This window comes from Lucilia sericata, unplaced genomic scaffold (genome assembly GCF_015586225.1).
Source record: "Lucilia sericata isolate MDLA Ls3-8-SP2 unplaced genomic scaffold, ASM1558622v1 Contig000209F_arrow, whole genome shotgun sequence".
NCBI classification, from domain to species: domain Eukaryota; kingdom Metazoa; phylum Arthropoda; class Insecta; order Diptera; family Calliphoridae; genus Lucilia; species Lucilia sericata.
In genome coordinates this window covers 388,638-410,000 of record NW_023994237.1, presented here as the reverse complement: position 1 = coordinate 410,000, position 21,363 = coordinate 388,638, and the positions used below count along the sequence as shown (strand labels likewise).

The following is a 21,363-nucleotide window of genomic DNA, read 5'->3' as shown; positions in this document are numbered from 1 at the left end:
AAAATAGAAAATTCGTATATCTGAGAAACAATTAGAGCTAGAATCATTAAATTTTACTTGAAGAACTTTGACATTCACCTGAACATTTAGAGTATAACGGGCGGACTTCCAATGGGTTACTTGGTACCTCCCATATGAATTAAATACAAAATTTCGTTTAACTGGGAAACTAATAGAACTAGATTCTTCAAATTTTGAACAAATTATTTTAATAATCATCTGAATATTTTGGAGGAAAAAGGGCGGACTTTCATCCGGGGGGCTTGAAGCCCCCACATGAATTAAATTCGTATATCTGAGAAACTATTAGAGCTAGAATCTTCAAATTTTACATGAAGAACTTTGACATTCATGTGAACATTTAGAGAATAACGGGCGGACTTTCAACGGGGGGCTTGGCACCACATATATGAATTAAATACAAAATTTCGTGCATCTTGGAAACTCTTATATTATTCAAATTTTTTGTAAATAGATAGAAATTGGCGATAGATAGAAACTGGCGAACTTGCAATAATTTGCTTGACATCTTTCATATGTAACATATAATAAATCTGGTATTTATTTATACATATTCCTTTTAGGGTAGCAAAGCACACTGGGTATAGCTAGTTATATATAAAAGTACATAATTGTATAAATATATAGAAATTTTGCCCAATAAATGCAAGATTATGTGTAACGTATTTAATTTAAAATAAGCTTTAAACTGGTATTTTATTATATTAATAACAATGAAGAATTTGTATAATATTTGTTTAATTTTCAAATATTTGTTTTAGTTATTTATTCTCAATGAAAGAAAGAAGTTATGAGACGGCAAAGTAACTACAATTAAAAATTTACGCAAAATAATTAATGAAATGCAACCTTTTTTCATCAATCTGTACCTATTTTTGCTGTATATGGTATTAGCAGTATCTTCAGAAAAGTACTAATATTTAGCTAAAATATCGAATAAAACATTTAACAAATTATTTTTTTTTACCAGTTACTATTCCATAAATGCTCCGGGTGTTATTAAATCGAATCACAAATATTCAGTTATTGTTACACTCCACGAAGCAAGTGGTCCTTGTTCGATACGAGTAGGTGTTGATGGACCAGGATTTAAAGAATATCAAGATGTTAACTTGGAACCATTTGAATCTAAATTGTTGAATTTTATGCCGAAAAGAATCTCAAGTGGAGATTATACCTTAAGTGCTGAAGGTTTATCTGATTGCAGTTTTAAAAATTCAAGTCGTTTACACGTTGACACAAGTTATGGTCCAAAAATTTTCATACAAACTGATAAGGGCATCTATAAACCTCAAGATGTGGTTAATTTTCGTATTGTAATTTTGGATGAACATACGAGACCGTTAAATATTACAGAACCTGTTCATGTAGAGATATTGGTAAGTTCTTATCAAGAGAAAATCAAAAAGTTGCATCTTTAGCTTGATGTGAACAATTGTTTTTAGAAAAATTTCCATTTTTTACAAATTTTGTTGGTTCACAAAAAAAGTATTTCTTTATAAAATTTTTATAAGAAATGCGCATTAAATTACACGAGTGAACATTTTTGTCATATTATGACAAATCGGATCCTAACAAGTAAGAATGCTATATTCGGCTGTTCCGAATCTTATATACCCTTCTCCATAGTTATACATTACATGATTACACCACTTTAGTGGGGAGCTGATGTTAGTAACAGTCAGAAATATTGGTCCTACACTCACCCTAAAGTATAGCAATCGGTTCAGAAAAACTTTTTGAGTCGATTTAGCTACGTGCGTCTGTCTGTCCATGCAAACCTCCTACGCACGCTACATTTCTCAAGGCTAAATGATATCGATTTTAATTAGTTAGTTAGTTAGTAAGTTAGTCAGTTAGTTAGTTAGTTAGTTAGTTAGTTAGTTAGTTAGTTAGTTAGTTAGTTAGTTAGTTAGTTAGTTAGTTAGTTAGTTAGTTAGTTAGTTAGTAGTTAGTTAGTTAGTTAGTAGTTAGTTAGTTAGTTAGTTAGTTAGTTAGTTAGTTAGTTAGTTAGTTAGTTAGTTAGTTAGTTAGTTAGTTAGTAGTTAGTTAGTTAGTTAGTTAGTTAGTTAGTTAGTTAGTTAGTTAGTTAGTTAGTTAGTAGTTAGTTAGTTAGTTAGTTAGTTAGTTAGTTAGTAGTTAGTTAGTTAGTTAGTTAGTTAGTTAGTTAGTTAGTTAGTTAGTTAGTTAGTTAGTTAGTTAGTTAGTTAGTAGTTAGTAGTTAGTTAGTTAGTTAGTTAGTTAGTTAGTTAGTTAGTTAGTTAGTTAGTTAGTTAGTTAGTTAGTTAGTTAGTTAGTTAGTTAGTTAGTTAGTTAGTTAGTTAGTTAGTTAGTTAGTTAGTTAGTTAGTTAGTTAGTTAGTTAGTAGTTAGTTAGTTAGTTAGTTAGTTAGTTAGTTAGTTAGTTAGTTAGTTAGTTAGTTAGTTAGTTAGTTAGTTAGTTAGTTAGTTAGTTAGTTAGTTAGTTAGTTAGTTAGTTAGTTAGTTAGTTAGTTAGTTAGTTAGTTAGTTAGTTAGTTAGTTAGTTAGTTAGTTAGTTAGTTAGTTAGTTAGTTAGTTAGTTAGTTAGTTAGTTAGTTAGTTAGTTAGTTAGTTAGTTAGTTAGTTAGTTAGTTAGTTAGTTAGTTAGTAGTTAGTTAGTTAGTTAGTTAGTTAGTTAGTTAGTTAGTTAGTTAGTTAGTTAGTTAGTTAGTTAGTTAGTTAGTTAGTTAGTTAGTTAGTTAGTTAGTTAGTTAGTTAGTTAGTTAGTTAGTTAGTTAGTTAGTTAGTTAGTTAGTTAGTTAGTAGTTAGTTAGTTAGTTAGTAGTTAGTTAGTTAGTTAGTTAGTTAGTTAGTTAGTTAGTTAGTTAGTTAGTTAGTTAGTTAGTTAGTTAGTTAGTTAGTTAGTTAGTTAGTTAGTTAGTTAGTTAGTTAGTTAGTTAGTTAGTTAGTTAGTTAGTTAGTAGTTAGTTAGTTAGTTAGTTAGTTAGTTAGTTAGTTAGTTAGTTAGTTAGTTAGTTAGTTAGTTAGTTAGTTAGTTAGTTAGTTAGTAGTTAGTTAGTTAGTTAGTTAGTTAGTTAGTTAGTTAGTTAGTTAGTTAGTTAGTAGTTAGTTAGTTAGTAGTTAGTTAGTTAGTTAGTTAGTTAGTTAGTTAGTTAGTTAGTTAGTTAGTTAGTTAGTTAGTTAGTTAGTTAGTTAGTTAGTTAGTTAGTTAGTTAGTTAGTTAGTTAGTTAGTTAGTAGTTAGTTAGTTAGTAGTTAGTTAGTTAGTTAGTTAGTTAGTTAGTTAGTTAGTTAGTTAGTTAGTTTTTGCGTTAGTTAGTTAGTTAGTTAGTTTTTGCGTTAGAACGTTTTTGCGAAATATGAACACTATTTCTGAACAACCAAAACTGATGAAATTCTTATATATTTACAGGATGATGAAAATAATCGTGTTAAACAGTTTCGAAACGTCTCTCTTAAGACAGGAGTTTATACCGGCAAATTAAAGTTGTCCAAATATCCAGTTTTAGGAACTTGGTCAATAAAAGTGGTTCTATGTGGAAGTTATGATTACTCAAGTTTCAAATATATTCAAATAGATAACTATGTTCTACCAAAATTCAGCGTATATCTGAAAACACCTTCGCATGTTATTCTGCAAGATGGTTACATTAAGGTAGTTATTTTTGGAAAATATACATTTTATAAACATGTCGAAGGCAATGCCACAGTAGAGTTATGGCATGAAAAAGTTAAATTACAAACCAAACATATTGATATAGAACATTTAGGTTTTGTTGAGTTTAATATAAAGAACGAAACCACCATTAATAATGCAAAACGACTAAAAGTCAAGGCGAAATTAAGCGAAAAAAGCACGAGTAGAACTGAATCAAATTATCAATATATTTATTTACATCAGCAACGTTATAATTTGCAAATACCAGACAATGATATTGAATTTGAAAATAATAAACCTTATAGACTGAAGGTTTTGGTTAAACATTGGACGGGAGCAGCTGTATTGGACCATAAGACTCCCATAACCATGGAACATGGCAATAAAACTTATGAATCATTTTTAGATGAAAATGGAGCAGCAATATTTGAGTTTGAACATGATGCAAATGACGATCACAGATTTCAGTTTAAAGATACCAAAGTAATGTTGCCTAATATTTATTCAAATGAAAATTTAATGTTGAATAATAGGGAATACTACTGTCGCTTGAGATTGGTGGATGAAAAGTAAGTAGTACCACTTTCAAACATTAAGATATAAATATGATTATATTTATCTGCGGCCTTGCTCATTATTTTAGATTAAAACTTGGAAAACCGGTACTTATTGAAGTCAGCTCAATTATCAGTATACCTTATTTGACATATATAATAATGGGTCATGCCAGTATAATAAATATGGAACATATTAAATTACCACCAAATCAAAAGTCTTATGTTATAAATATAACAGCTTCAATTGACATGATACCCGATTCCTTTGTCTATGTGTATTACGTTCATAAAAACAATTTACGTTATGAAGAAATACATTTAAATTTTCCCCATGAATTTGAAAATCAGGTATAAATAAAAAGTTTAATATTAATATATTTATAAATACAATTTAAAATTCTTTGAAATTTATAAATTTTAGATCACATTGTCAGCACCCAAACAAGTTAAACCGGGCGAAGAGGTAACAATTTCTATAAATGCCCAACCCAAGTCGTATGTTAGTTTATTGGCGGTGGATTTGGGTATATCTGTTTTGGATAAAACATATGATTTAAATAAAGGTGAAATAATAAAACACTTGGTCAGTGTAAGGTCATATTCTCCAATAGCTGCCTCAGTCTATCCCGGAATAATGTCAGGTCTGGTGACTTTAACAAATGCTCATTATACATTTCAACGTTTAAGTGGTAAGTTATTTTGTTATTCGATATGAAAGTTAAAAAAAATGTGTATAATATGCATGATAATAGATGGAGGGCGTGCCAAAACTTTTCTCCAGACTATGTATAAGTACCGTGAACATTTTCCTGAAACGTGGATATTTAATGAGTTAGTAATGTAAGTATAATTTGGGGATGCCTGCAGGTTTACTTGGTAGTGTTCTCTTCTAACAAACAAACAACAAACAAACAAACAAACAAACAAACAAACAAACAAACAAACAAACAAACAAACAAACAAACAAACAAACAACAAACAAACAAACAAACAAACAAACAAACAAACAAACAAACAAACAAACAAACAAACAAACAAACAAACAAACAAACAACAAAAAACAACAAACAAACAAACAAACCAAACAAACAAAACAACAAACAAACAAACAAACAAACAAACAACAAACAAAACAACAAACAACAACAAACAAACAACAACAAACAAACAAACAAACAAACACACAAACAAACAACAACAAACAAACAAACAAACAAACAACAAACACAAACAAACAAACAAACAAACAAACAACAACAAACAAACAAACAAACACAACAAACAAACAACAAACAAACAAACAAAACAAACAACACAACAAAACAAACAAACAACAAACTACTAACTAACTAACTAACTAACTAACTAACTAACTAACTACTAACTAACTAACTAACTAACTAAGTAACTAACTAACTAACTAACTAACTAACTAACTAACTAACTAACTAACTAACTAACTAACTAACTAACTAACTAACTAACTAACTAACTAAACTAACTAACTAACTAACTAACTAACTACCTAACTAACTAACTAACTAACTAACTAACTAACTAACTAACTAACTAACTAACTAACTAACTAACTAACTAACTAACTAACTAACTAACTAACTACCTAACTAACTAACTAACTAACTAATAACATTAACACGATTAAGAAAGTTATCAATGGTTTATTCTAGGAGTTTTGTTTTAAAATTCACATGTTGAGGAAAATAACTCTTTTCTTTTTTCAGTAATGAAACTGACACCAAATTAACTCTACCAATACCCGAAGCTATAACAACTTGGCGTATAACGGCATTTTCAAATAACGATGTAACAGGATTCGCTATAGTAGATGCGCCTACCGATATCACTACCATACAATCCTTCTTCATAACATTAAATCTTCCATATTCAGTGAAACGTGGTGGTACGGTACCCATAACAATATTCAATTATTCTAACCAGACCCTATACACCGAAGTAGTGCTACATAATAACGATCAAGAATTCTATTTCATTGACTCGGAAATGCTAGGCGTAAAAGAATCAAATGATAGCCAACGCAAAATTGAACAAATTAGTGTACCGAAAGATAAGGCCAAAACGGTAAAATTTCTTATATACCTAACAAAAGTGGGTGATGTTAGTTTAAAAGCTACTGCCTCAAATTCCTTGTACACAGATGCCATTCAACAGAACTTAAAGTGGAACCGGAAGGTGTGTCCAAACAAAAAAATCAGGCTCTATACTTAAGTATTCCAGCGGGAGAAAAAATTTCATCATCATTTAGCGTGAAAGTGCCCGGGGATAGTGTACCCGATTCAGACTATTTTACTTTCTCTGTAGGTGGTCATTATTTAGTACCAACAGTGGAGAATTTCGATGATCTAATACAAATGCCCACTGGTTGCGGTGAGCAAAATATGGTAAATTTTGCTCCCAGTGTCTTAATTTTGCAATATCTTAAAGCAAATGGTAAATTTTCTAAAGAGAAGACTTTGGTTGATAGTTTACTTTCTTCTATAGAAGTTAGCTACCAACAGCAGCTGTCATTTCGTCATGATAATGGTGGCTATAGCGTCTTCGGTATTTCAACCGATGAGGAGCCTAATACTTGGCTTACCGCCTATGTGGTGCGTTACTTTATAAAAGCTTCACAATTTTTAGCAATCGAAGAGACAATAATTGAAACTGCATTGGATTATTTAGCCGGAGAACAAAAATCAAATGGAGAATTTCCTTACACCGGCTATTTACTAAATCCAAATCATCAAAATGAATATGGTCTTACAGCCTTTGTACTCTTAGCGTTTTTAGAAAGTCAAGTAATTAATTTTTATTAAAAAGAGTTGTTTCTTTAGTTTATTAACCCATTATTTTTTTTAGAAATATGCCATTCGATATCAAGAAACCATACAAAAAGGATTAGAGTTCTTAAATTCAAATTTAAATAATACGAACAATATGTATGCCCTGTCCTTAATGGCAATTGCTATAAAGCATGCCAAAGATCAAAATGCTAATATTCTTATAAATCAACTAAAATCACATGCCAAAGAAAATAATGGACTCAAATGGTGGTCAGAAAATGATCAGAATTTAGCTAATGATATTGAAATTACATCATGTGCTGCAATAACTCTACTTGAAACCGCAGGAGATCACACTTCTATCTTAAAATGGCTTATACAACAACGTAATGCTAATGGAGGTTTTACCTCTTCATACGATACTGTAGCGGGCATGGAGGCTTTGGTGAAATTTTCTGAAACATACAAAAATCTTGAAAATATACATTTGCAAATTTCCTACAGTGCTAAAAATGAAAAGGTATGGAAGTGGCAGCAGATAAATTCTATGTGGATTCAAATAATATTTTGGATTTTCAAAAGCATGAGGTATAAACATTTTATAAATGGCTCTAGATAGCACAAATAACAATAACCTTTCCCCAATTCCAGCTACCAACAAACACACGCCATATTACTTTCGAAATCCAGGGCAATGGGGCCACTTTGGTGCAACTCAACCATCAATACAATATCGCTAAAGCTCAGGAATTTTGCCATTTTAATATACAGCCCAAGCCAATATTAAAAAATGTCGAAGAATTAAATTTGGAGATTTGTTTTAGTTACCAAACGTACACAGAACCACTTAACGATGTCACCCATATGGTGATAATGGAAGCAAATTTACCTACGGGTTTTCGATCTGAGGCAGAAAAGAGTGCTGATTTAAATAACAACAATATTGTGCAGTTAATTGAAACAAAAAATTCCGAATCAACAGTTATTTTATATTTAAAGAAATTGGAGGCGAATCTAACTCATTGCTTAGAAGTTCCAGCATATAAAATAAATGAAATTTTAATGCCAAAACCGGCTGCCATTATAATGTATGATTATTACAATTTAAGTCGTTCAAATACGGTATTTTATAGTTTATAGAGCGTTTATAAATATGTTACTATTTTATTTAATAAATCGTTTAATTGAAGTTTAATCAAGTTTTTGTCGTATCAAATCCCAAGAATTTGTACCTTTTTATACCCACCATCAAAAAAGATGTCTGTCTGTCTGTTGAAAGCACGATAGAGTCCGAACGGAGCGAGATAGAGGATTGATTTTTCACAAATATTCTCTATAGGTAAAGTTTGTTTGGTATTGAAAATGGGCAATATCGGTCCACGTTTTCGGATAGCCCCCATACAATTGGACCCCCGAAAAACAGCTTTAATGGGCATATCTGTTTCAAAAGTACGAATATAGCGATGAAAATAAATAAGTTTCATTTGATCCCAAAATCTCCCTACCAAATTTTATGAGGATCGGTAAATAATTGACCCTACCCCCCCATATAAGGCCCCTTCAGAAAATTGGTTTAACGCTCATTACTGGCTTAAAAGTACTAGTATAACAATGAAATTTGATGATTAAAACGTCTCTACAAAATTTTATGTCGATCGCTCCATAATTGACCCAACCCCCATATAAGGTCCCCTTCAGAAGATTAATTTAACGCTCATTACACATAAGTTTCATATGATCCAAAATCTCCCTACCAAATTTTATGAGGATCGGTCCATAATTGACCCTACCCTCCATATAAGTCCCCCTTCAGAAAATTTGATTAACACTCATTACTTGCTTAAAAATACTAGCATAACAATGAAATTTGACATAAGTAAGTCTGTTATGATCAAAACCTTCTATACCTAATTTTATGTTGATCGGTCCATAATTGACCCTACCCCCCATATAAGGTCCGCTTCAGAATATGACTTTAACGCTCTTTACTGGCTTAAAAATACGAGTATAGTGATGAAATTCGACACACATAAGTTTCAATGATGCAAAAATCTCTCTATCAAACTTTATGTGTATCGGTTCATAATTGACCCCATATAAGGTGCCCTTCAAAAAATGACAAACGATAATTACTGGCTTATAAATACAGAATACAGAAAAGCGATAAAATTCGACACACATACATATTTTTTACCTCTCTACCAAATGTATTGAGGATCGGTCCATAAGAAAATTACTTTAACGATCTTTGCTGACTTAAAAATGCGTGAACAGTTATGAAATTTTATATAAAAAACATTTATAGGAACATAAATCTTTCTACCCAATTTCATGCGGAAAGTGTTAGGAAGTGATATTCGATGTAAAGATGTTTTGTATGAACCAAAATTGATCTAAAAATGAAAAATGGTCAATTATTAAGCCTATTTCTCATATAAGGTCCTTATCAGTTAATTTGATGAGTAATATCCTTTTAAGGCATACGGTTTGATGGTGGGTATATGAGATTCGGCACAGCCGAATATAACAGTCTCACTTGTTTTCAAAAAAGTTGCTCTAAAAATGGCGGGTCGAAGTTGAAATATAGTATTACACAAACTATTCACCTCGACCGCCTTTTTTTGCCGTCCGAAGGTCCTATATAAAACCCCTGATATATATCCTAACCTAAAATTTAAAACAACTATGTATGAAAAAATTTCGCTAAATTTGTCCTTTATTTTAAGTCGAACTTTTAAATCACAACTTATACCTAAAAGCTATACCCTCAACAATTTAGATTCTGAAATAAATTGCTTAAATTTTGTTGGAATGCAATAAATATACTCATAACCAGTGTAAGGTGGTTTGTCATGCTCGACTACACTTTCTTGTTGTTCTAAGTTTATCAATAAAAATGCTATAATATACAAATACACTTTCCGTTTTATTTTACATTCCTATAAATAACTGCCAGTTTCTTTAAGTTCAAGTTTATTTGCTTTTTTATTATTGTTATTTTTTGACCGGTTATTATAAATTTTTTCATTCTTTTAAAACCAGTTTTTCAATGTAAGATTAGTTTCTTCGCATGCTGCACACTACGGTTGGCATAAATAACACATGTATGTATAAATCATTACGTTGATAAAATCAATATCCGTCTACCTGTCTGTCTGTATGTCCGCCTGTCCGTCTGTTGAAACCAATTTTCTGAAGAACCCAGATATCTTCGATATTCAAATCTTCACTAATGCTGTTTCGAGAAGTTTAATCTTTTTTTAAACACATTGTTGTGAAGGGTATATAAGATTCGGCAAAGGCGAATATAGACTTCTTACTTGTACATTTTTTGGTCCACAAAAATTGACAAAATCAATTTATACCATCTTTTTTGATGGTGATATATAACAAGTAAGAGTGTTATATTCGGCTATGCCGAATCTTATATATACACCATCAAACCGTATAGCATAAAAGGAATAATCTCCTATAAACATCAGGGGCTTATGTCTGATTTTTCGAAATGAAGACTTGTGTTCCTATAAAACTTTCTTAAAGTGGCTTTATATATGAGGGGTATGTTCAAATATGAACGTTCCTATAAAAGTTGCCTATGTCGAAATTCTTCGCTGTACTCGTACTAGTTCTGAGCAATTTTTGGGGGCAATTTTTGAACGATCCTCATTATATTTGATAGAAAGTTTTTGGCTCGTAAAGAATTTCATCGGTATAATTGTATTTTTAATCCATTTTTATTGAGCGTTAAAGTCATTTTCTGAAGGGGACCTAAAATGGGCGGCAGGGTCAATTATGTACCGATCCTTATAAAATTAGTAGAGAGATTTTGGGTCATATGAAACTTTTTTATGTCGAATTTCATCTAGAATTTTAAAATCAGTAATAAGCGTTAAAGTCATTTTCGGAAGAGGACCTTATATGGGTAGTAGGGTCAATTATGAACCGATTCCTATACAATTTGGTAGAAAGATTTGGCTCATATTAAACTTATCGCTATACTCGTATTTTGAGATCTGTAATAAGCGTTAAAGTCATTTTCGGAAGGGGACCTATATAGGGAGTGGGGTCAATTATGGACCGATCCTGATAAAAAATTGTATAAAGATTTTGGGTCATATGAAATTTATTTATGACGAATTTCGTTGCTATATTCGTTTATTTAAGTCAGTAATGAGCGTTAAAGTCATTTTCGAAAGGGAACCTTATATGGGGGGTAGGGTCAATTATGAGCCGTTCCTTATAAAATTTGGAAGGGAGATTTTTGGTCATACGAAACTAATTTATGACGAATTTAGTCTTTATATTCGGTCTTTTATAACAGTTATTGTCTGGTTACACTGTATTCCGAGGGGACACTTGTATGGGGCTAGGTGAAAACATCGACCGATATTACCCATTTTCAATACCAAACAAACTGCATTTCAGTTCCCTAGCTCTTTCCGTTCAGTCTCTATGGTGCCTTCAACAGACAAACAGACGGACGGACGGACATGGCTAGATCGTCTTAGAATTTAATAAGGGCCCAGAATATATATACTTTTGTGGGTCTATAACCAATATCTCGAGGAGGATGTATCTACATCAAATACGAAGAAATACACCTAGACCACTATCGGGTATATTGTGCGCTCATTTTTATGAAACAAAAACTTATAATAAAGCATTCACTGAATGTGTGTCCGATGTTCAGAAACTTAGTTTCCTGAACGTAATTCCTAAAAAATTTTCAAATTAGTGTTCGTGAAGGATATTATATCTGGAATAATATTGCTCCCAAGATATTTGTATGACTTGCTCATTTCGAGAAGGCTTCTCGTTAGGATCTCCACATAAGATCTTTGTGATTCTAATCACCGTTTTATTATTCCATGAGTCGTTATGGGTTTCTCTCACTCATACTTTTAATTCTGTCCTTGTTGCATCAAATGGTTTTAAGTTCGTCAGGTTTACTACTAAATTATTAAGCCAACAAAATTAAATAATAGTCGAAACCCAAAGACCAAAAGTATACATACATTACGAAAGGTTTGTGCAAACAAATAGTTTTGGCCAAATTTGAGCAGCTATTACAGTACGAATGCACCTTTATTTATAAAATTTGTTATATCGTCTGAAAGTCCAATCTATCGCCATTGAAATAAATGTTCACATCTATTATACACAAATTCTCCCTAATTCGAGATATTATAGTATAAATTTGGATGCAGAAATTCTGAGGCCAGATTCAGATTCAGCACAGAATAATCCTGGTATCTACTCCCATATAAATTAAATACAAAAATTCGTACATCTGGGAAACTAATAGAGGAATTGCGTGCAAACAGTCAAGTAGAGTCGACAGGACTCCACTTCACTCGTTAGATGTAGTATTGTATAGTATTAGATTCAGCCTGCAGCCGTGGGACATCATTAAGCTTAGACCCAGATATCTCGCCAGGGTCTTGATAAAACCTATACTGAAACTAGCAAGTTCATCTGCCTAATCATTTCCATAATAGTCCCTATGCACAGGGACTCAAACAAGGGTAATGTCAGACAGGCGACTCAGCCTTGAGGCCATGTAGTACACTACAAGCAGACATTATTGCAAATATTTTGAGCCTTAAAGCCACTACAGATGTTTTGGGAAGACGGTGAGATATATATACTTCTTCACAGAAGACACAAGAACCAACACCACAATTGATTTTAGAATCATCTGTAAAGATTCTGGTGGTATATTCGATCGGTATGTTACTCCTACACCACTCGCTCCTGGAAGGGACTCTGACTTTGAAAACTCTATCAAAGTTCGTGTGTGTGTATGTAATATAGTCGGATGGTTGGTTCAAGATTGGAGGTAATATGTTTAAAATCTTAGCATGTCCATATGTTCATGAGCCTCGCTTTGTTGCAAGATATGGCCATTATAAGTAGGATGTACATGACTCTGTGCTGGATGTTGAGTTTTACATGATAATTAGTGTTAGAATTTTCAAATTTTACATGATTAACATTAACGTTTGCAAAAAATGGTTGAACTTGCAGTTCAGAGCTAGAATCCTCCAAATCGTAAAGTTGGTTTTTATTTATATCGATTGTACGATTTATGTAAATGATCTTATTAATGGCGAATCTTAAGGCGATATTATTCTTTAGAAATCAGTTATGGAGGTTAAAATCATTTCCGTAAAGGAATTTTGTATGGGGACTTTTGTCAATTATGAACCCATCACTACAAAAGTTTATCCAATTTTTTTTTAACCTGTACTTTGATTGCAAAGTTTTCACGGGCGGACAAAGTATAAACGGACAGACATGGCATCTTTGTCCCAGAAAATTATTCTAAGTAGGTTGGCATACTTAACAGTGGATGTAGGGATACCGGATATTTTTACTAGGAATTATATAAACACCACCAGCATGTATAGTTTATTAACAATATTACATCTTGATTATAAGAGCTGCTGCTGTCGAAGAACCACATAAAAACAAAGTTCGAAATTATAGAAATCTAAGGATACTGAATGTCTGTAGTTAGCCTTTGTATACAAAATGTATGTAAGCTTATTAACGGGTTATGTGGCCCTAAATGTGATCAGTCCACTATCATCTTCAATTTGCCACCAAACAAGTTTGCATCAGTTTTACATTCTCAGCGAATACAACCAGTTGTGTTGTGTATGATACGGAAAGAAATCATAAAGATCTAAATATGAAACTCTATACGATTCATCAATATTTCATACTGCTGCAATGTATGGCATTCATAGTTGGTGAAAAGTAGTGAAAAAACAATTATTTTAATGTTTTATATATTAATTGATTTTAATACAATTCCAGTTATTATAGCATAATTGCTCCAGGTTTAATGAAATCAAATCGCAAATATACTATAGCTGTAACACTTCATGATTCTACTACGCCCTGCACTATACGCGTTTCTATTATGGGTCGTTCTTATAATGCTACAGATAATGTTCTGTTGCAACCGTTTGAATCGAAGGAAATTGATTTTTTCCCACCCAAATTGGAAAATGGTAACTACGCATTGTTGGCAGAGGGTATGGGAGCTTGTGGATTTAGAAATCAAAGTGTATTGTTAATTGATAGTTCTGCGGGTCCAAAAATTTACGTACAAACCGATAAGTCGGTGTATAAACCTTTAGATTTGGTACAATTTCGTGTTGTTATATTGGATGAACATACGAGACCAGTGTATATAAGAGAACCTATACGTATTGAGATATTTGTAAGTTGAAGTTTTATTTTGTTAGTTGAATTTATATTTGTATTTAATATACATCTTTAATTTTTAGGATAGTGATACAAATCGTGTTAAACAATTCAAAGACATAACCCTTACTAAAGGAGTCTTTACCGGGAAATTTCAATTGTCTCAGCAGCCAGTGATGGGAGATTGGGAAATAAGAACAACAATAAGTGGAAAATATTCATATCAAAAGTCCAAAAAAATTAAGATACAACAGTATACTTTACCAAAATTCGATATATTCGTAGATACTCCAGAAAATGTAATACCTTTAGATCCTCACGTTATAGCGGAAATCTATGGAAAATATACATTCGATAGATATGTGAAAGGTTTTCTAACCGTTCAGTTACATGTACAGGGAAGCAATGATTTGATTGAAGAAAAGGTTTTACATATAGATGGTTTAGTTGTAGTAGACTTTGACTTAGAACATTCAAACAAACTTACGGGAGTTAATTCTGTAGTCTTATGGGCTAAGCTTGAAGAAAAACACACCGGTATATGGCGGACTTATACGCAAACAATTGCAATACGTAAAGAAAGTTATAAAATACTTATACCGGATGATGAGATTGAATTTCGTAATAATAAACCATTTCGTTTGAGAGCTTATATTGAAGAATGGAATGGTGGACCGGTATGGGATCAAAGTACCCCCCGTTATATTGCAACATGGTGTTAAGAAATATCAAACATATTTAAATGACAAAGGTGTGGCAGTATTTCAATTTGATCAACAGCCTGATGCTTCTTATACGGTGAAATTTAAGGATTCACAACAAACATTGCCAAATATTTTTGTAGCAGATGAAAGTATCTCTTATAACGAGAAACTCATTTATTGTAGATTAACATTGAAAGAAAGGTAGGATAATTATTTACAAAAGGAGATTCATATCATATTTTTATTACATTCATATATTACAGACCTGTTCTCGGAAAACCGGTTAAAGTAGAAGTCCGCTCATCCTTTACTATACCATATTTTGTATATACCATAGTAGGGCATGGCAGCATAGTCCAAACGGGTCTTATAAAACTTTCACCAAATAGAAAAACATATACGCTTATGATAACTCCTTCAATTGAACTTGTTCCGAAATCTTTTTTATATGTTCACTATATACAAAATGGTAATTTCAGATATGAAGAATTGGTTTTAAATTTTCCTTTGGAATTAGAAAATCAGGTAAGATATAATATATTTAATTATTAACATTAATTTTTGATTTGTGTGTACGGAAGATTTCAATAACAGCTCCCAAACAAGTAAAACCTGGTCAAGAGGTTACTTTAAACCTAAAAGCACAACCCAAGTCCTATGTCAGCATATTGGCAGTTGATCTTAGTGTTTATATATTGGATAAGAAATATGATATATATAAAACGCAAATATTAGAAGATTTAAAGGTGGATGTTTCGTATATTCCCAATGCTTATATAGTGAGACCGGGTATTATATCTGGACTTATAACTCTTACAAATGCACATTATCCAGTTAAAACTGTCTGTAGGTTACATAATGATTAAAAATATCATTTCATTTCTTTAATTTATTTGTTTAATTTAAGATCCAAACATTGTATCTAGTGCTGGTGCTGGACCTTTAATATTTCGTACAAAATTTCCAGAAACTTGGATATTTGAAAACTATATAATGTACGTAATCCATATAGAAAATTATTACCCTCTTACGATACACTTCCGTCTTTCTTTCCAGTAATAACACAGATACTCAAATAACTCTCAACATACCGGAGACTATAACTACTTGGCGTATAACAGCATTTTCTAATAATGATATGACAGGTTTTGGCATAGTCGATGGACCCACCGATATAACTACATTTTTGCCATTTTTTATTACACTTAATCTGCCCTATTCGGTGAAAAGAGAAGAAACTGTTGTCATCCCAGTAACCATTTTCAATTATCACAATCAATCTCTGGACACTGATGTCATACTATACAATAATAACATGCAATTTCGATTTATGGAACCTTTATCGAAATTCTCCCCTAGACAACAACAATTAAAAACCATTAATATTCCCTCAAATGGTGGCACAACAGTCAAATTTCTGATTAAACCCTTAGAAGTAGGAAACATAGAATTGCGTATAGCAGCCAATAATTCGTTATATAATGACGGTATAGTACAAAAACTAAAAGTTTTACCCGAAGGTATTACACAGTATCAAAATAAGGCGATTTATTTGAGCGCTACAACGGAAATGTCATCGCTAACTTTAGATATACCATTAGATAGTGTCAGAGATTCTGAGTATATAACACTTTCTGTGGGTGGAGATTTTATTATTCCTTCGCTAGAGAATCTTAATGAATTGATCAAAATGCCTACCGGTTGTGGTGAACAAAATATGGTGAATTTTGCTCCCAATATATTGATTTTAGATTATCTAAAAGCCAATGGAAAATACTCAAAAGAGAAGAATCTAGTCAGTAAAGCTAAAAATTATATAGAAATAGGTTATCAGCAAGAACTATCGTTCCGCCATAAAAATGGCGGTTATAGTGTTTTTGGTGAAAATTCAGATAAAGAAGCTAGCAACTGGCTTACGGCTTATGTAGTGCGTTTCTTGATTAAGGCTTCGAAATATATAGCAATTGAATCTCGTATAATTGATAGTGGTTTGGAATATTTGGCAAATCAACAATGGTTCGATGGTAAATTTCCCTATACCGGTTATTTATTTTATAAGGAACTACAAAATACCTATAGTTTTACGGCGTTTGTACTGTTGACATTTATGGAGGATAGAGTAAGCATTGGATAGATTCCCTAATACGTTTTCAATCATAAGATTATTAAAACTTTAACTTAATTATTTCAGAGATATTCCCGTAAATATCAAACTGTTATACGAAAAGGACTTGACTATGTAACCTCCGATTTGGATGATATCTATGATATTTATGCGCTCTCCATTATAGGAACTGCATTAAGTAAAGCCAAACATCCAAGTAGCGATAAAGTTATAGAGAAAATTCAAAGCATGCGTAAAGAAGACGAAAAAGGTCTCATGTGGTGGACGGATAATACAAATGATGTCGAGACGACAGCTTATGTTTTAATGACTCTTCTAAATGCTCCCGGTAATCATTTGCCTATAGTAAAGTGGTTGATTAAGCAACGTAATCAGCAAGGTGGTTTTAAATCTACCCATGATACAGTGGTGGGTCTTGAGGCCTTAGTGAGATTTAGTCAGAAATTTAACAATGAAAGCAATTGGGATTTGAAAATATCCTACTCAGCTCAAGATCACGAAGGAAATGAAAAGAAAATCAATGAGTTTTCGGTAAATCCAGATAATGCTTTAGTTTTACAACAACATGAGGTAAATTGTATGCAATTATTGTTAAATGTTAAAATTTTAATATAAATTTAAATTGCAGTTACCAAAATCTGTACGTCTCGTTAATTTCGAAATCAAAGGTAGCGGTTATTCTTTGGTACAACTTTCCTCTCGGTACAATATCAAAAATGATGTGGACATCAAATATTTTATCATGAACGTTAATTCTTCTTCGTATAATGACGAAGAAATGGATTTACATGTTTGTTTTACCTATCAGGCTCTAGAAGCAGTTAATAACAATACAAATATGGTCATTATGGAAGCAAATCTACCTTCAGGTTTTAAAACCGAAGCAGAATTTAGTCGAGATTTAGTGGAAAATGAATTTATACAAAGAATTGAGACAAAAAATGATGAAACTGTGGCGATTTTATATTTTGATAAATTATCAACTGGTATTAGACATTGTGTGACAATCGAAACGTTTAGATCGAATGAGATAGAAGATCAAAAACCGGCAGCTATAGTAATGTATGATTACTATAACACAAATCGCACTAATACAATGTTTTATACAATTTAGAGTTAAAATAAAAATAATATTAAGTGAAATTGGAAAAAAACAGTTCAGTTTTTAATAAAAAAGGTTTTTACATTACAGCTGTTTTTAAGACTTCTTTATATTTTTCGAGTTGATTCAGAAAGGCCTCATAGATACATATAAGGACAATTTCGTGTCAAGTAATCCAACTTTTAAAATCGACGTCTTCCAATTTGGATGAAATTCGAAGCAAGATTAATATCTTATAAAAATGTTAATTCTTCTTCTTTAAAATCGGTGTAGCAGTTGTTGAGAAATTTAGGGTAAAAATTGAGCTTCAATAATACCCAGAATAATTTTGTAAACTAGTTCCCACTTTATAAATTCCATAACTGGTTGCTCAAGAACCAGTTCTATTAGAACCGAAAGTTATATTTGAAAAATGTTTTTAGTCTAGAGGATATCTGATTCCTTAATATTTGCACCACGAGCTAGAGGATTGAAATTCCACAAATATTCTTTGTTTGGTATTGAAAATGGACAATATCGGTCCACGTTTTCGGATAGCCCCCATACAAGTGGACCCCCGAAAAACAGCTTTAACGGACATATCTGTTTTAATAGTAAGTGTATAGCGATGAAATTCGACATAAATAAGTTTCATATGATCTAAAATATCCCTACCAAATTTTATGAGGATCGGTCCATTATTGACCCTACAACAACCCCCCCCCCCCCCCCCTCAGAAAATGACTTTCACACTCATTACTGGCTTAAAAATACGAGTTTTGTTCTGACCATATTCGAACCACTTTAATGTCAATATGATTATTCAAGACAAAAAGTGGTGGACTGGCAGTAAGGGGCGTGGCTCCTCCCATATGAATTAAATACAAAAATTCGTTTATCTGGGAAATATTAGCGTTAGAATCATAAAATTTTGCACATACAAAATTTTGGGTAATAAATTAGCGGACTACGAATGGGGGCATGGCACCTACCATACGAATTAAATACAAATATTAATTTATCTGGGAAACTACCTATATATTGTGAACATTTTGGGGGGAAAAAGGGCGGACTTTCATCAGAGTGGTTTGCAACGCCCCATATTAATTAAGTAGAGAAATTCGTATATCTGAGAAACTATTAAAGCTGAAAATAATGGGCGGAATTTCATTAGGAGGCCTTGAAATATCTTATAATGTGAATATATAGTTATATCTACATATAACTTATATAGAAGCATTGTTGCCAGAAAAATTTTACTCACGATCCAATCTTAGATTGGAAGGCCCCATAAAAATCCACATTTTTAAACTGAAATCCCCACAGTTTTCCCCAAAAAAACATAATCATTTAATATAGTTAAGACATGTCTCACAAACTGCGTCCTCTGGTAGTCAGTGTACAATTAAACACTTTTTAAGTGTCTTTGATAAGCGCATTTAATTTTTTTAATGAAACATAGATGGCGCAATATAACATAATATTGTAAAAAAAAAAACATAAGATTGTAAGCAAAACATAGCATACAGATGTATTTGAGTTTCTTGAATGTCAAATCACATATGAAAAAAATATGACATTTATTGAAACCACATAGAAATATTTTCACAAATTGTCACTCGCTGTCACCTCATCTTTCAAGTTGCTATAAGAGTTACTGCGAATAAGCAGATTTGGCTGTGCACCACACACAAACACGTGTATTTCTTATGGGACCCAGGCTGCTGCGTATCCCTAGGGGCCACTTTAATTTGACGCAGCACATATAAAAAAAATGATATTGCTGTACACAGCTAGAAGAAATTTCTGTGCACAGCATCCTGCTCTCTTCTGTCTTTTCGAGAGTATTTAGTATTTTTTTAAGTAAATAAAAAATATTATTTTTGATATACATATGTACCATAAAAAATATTGTCAATTATGTCCGTCTGTCCGTCCGTCTGTCTGTCTGTATAAAACATTCATACGTTAACACGAAGCAACAAAAATTAACGAAATTCACCCAAAATATTTATTATTGTACTAGGCAGTTTGGTATTGAAAATGAGCAAAATCGGTTTACACCGGGAAAGTTATGAATCAAAATTTGAAACAACCTCGAAAAAAATAAGCATTTTTTACACATTCTGATGTAATTTTCTCAAAAACTATGCAAGATAATTCCATGAAATTGACTCCTGCTGAAAATTGCCAGAATCGGTCCACAATTTCATATACCTCCCATACAAAAGTACATATTCCCGGAAAATGGGTTTTTTGTTAATAACTTCCATCACAATGTCGAAATCTTTACAAAATTTTACAAATTAAAATCTTATGTCAATAGAATTCATTCAGAGAAAAAATTTTCTGAATCGGTCCATAATTGGTCATAGCTCCTATACAAGGTTCCCTCCCGAAAATCTCTTAAACGCACATAACTCATTACGAAATTAAGATATCCATATAAAATTTGGTACAAGTATTGCACTCACATACAGAAATATTACTGTGAATTTTTTTTTTCATCGGTCCATAATTGGTCATAGCTCCCATACAAGGTCCCCTCCCGAAAATCACTTAAACGCACATAACTCATTACCAAATTAAAATATCCATATAAAATTTGGTACAAGTATTGCTCACATATACAGAAATATTACTAGGAAACTTTTTTTGGATCGGTCCATAATTGGTCATAGCACCTATACAAGGTCCCCTCCCGAAAATCACTTAAACGCAAATAATTCATTACTAAATTAAGATATCCATATAATATTTGGTACAAGTATTGCTCTCACATACAGAAATTTTACTGTGAAATTTTTGTTCCATCGGTCCATAATTGGTCATAGCTCCCATAAATCACTTAAACGCGTATAACTCATTATTAAATTAAGATATCCATATAAAATTTGGTATAAGTATTGCTCATACGCAAAGAAATTTTACTGTGAAAGTTTTTTCTGATCGGTCCATAGTTGGTCATAGCTCCATACAAGGTCCCCTCCCGAAAATCACTTAAACGCACATAACTCATTACAAAATTAAGATATCCACATAAAATTTGGTACAAGTATTGCCCATATGCATAGAAATATTACTGTGAAATTTTTTCCGATCGGTTCATAATTGGTCATAACTCCCATACAAAGTCCCCTCCCAAAAATCACTTAAACGCACATAACTTATTACAAAATATTGATATCCATACATTTAGCACAAATATTGCTCTTATA

At 31.9% G+C, this 21,363-nt stretch overlaps 3 protein-coding genes across 3 annotated transcripts; all 3 read left to right on the top strand.

The window, feature by feature from the left end:
• Nucleotides 1-807: 807 nt before the first annotated feature.
• On the top strand, nucleotides 808-6,473 carry LOC119602129 (CD109 antigen-like). Its single transcript, XM_037953489.1, has 7 exons — nucleotides 808-931; nucleotides 992-1,400; nucleotides 3,414-4,228; nucleotides 4,303-4,564; nucleotides 4,638-4,905; nucleotides 4,969-5,056; nucleotides 5,959-6,473. The coding sequence occupies exons 1-7, from the start codon at nucleotides 864-866 to the stop codon at nucleotides 6,461-6,463; spliced, it is 2,415 nt and encodes an 804-aa protein (XP_037809417.1). The 5' UTR covers nucleotides 808-863; the 3' UTR covers nucleotides 6,464-6,473.
• Nucleotides 6,459-7,911, top strand: LOC119602130 (alpha-2-macroglobulin-like protein 1). The gene is made up of 3 exons (XM_037953490.1): nucleotides 6,459-7,035; nucleotides 7,097-7,608; nucleotides 7,672-7,911. The coding sequence occupies exons 1-3, from the start codon at nucleotides 6,607-6,609 to the stop codon at nucleotides 7,805-7,807; spliced, it is 1,077 nt and encodes a 358-aa protein (XP_037809418.1). The 5' UTR covers nucleotides 6,459-6,606; the 3' UTR covers nucleotides 7,808-7,911.
• A 5,763-nt stretch (nucleotides 7,912-13,674) lies between these two features.
• LOC119602117 (C3 and PZP-like alpha-2-macroglobulin domain-containing protein 8) lies at nucleotides 13,675-18,243 on the top strand. Its single transcript, XM_037953471.1, is given in 10 exon segments — nucleotides 13,675-13,782; nucleotides 13,843-14,251; nucleotides 14,319-14,930; nucleotides 14,932-15,140; nucleotides 15,203-15,464; nucleotides 15,521-15,785; nucleotides 15,847-15,934; nucleotides 15,996-17,058; nucleotides 17,131-17,634; nucleotides 17,693-18,243. Coding segments are annotated over 10 exon segments (3,966 nt in total). The 5' UTR covers nucleotides 13,675-13,714; the 3' UTR covers nucleotides 18,179-18,243.
• Nucleotides 18,244-21,363: the final 3,120 nt, after the last annotated feature.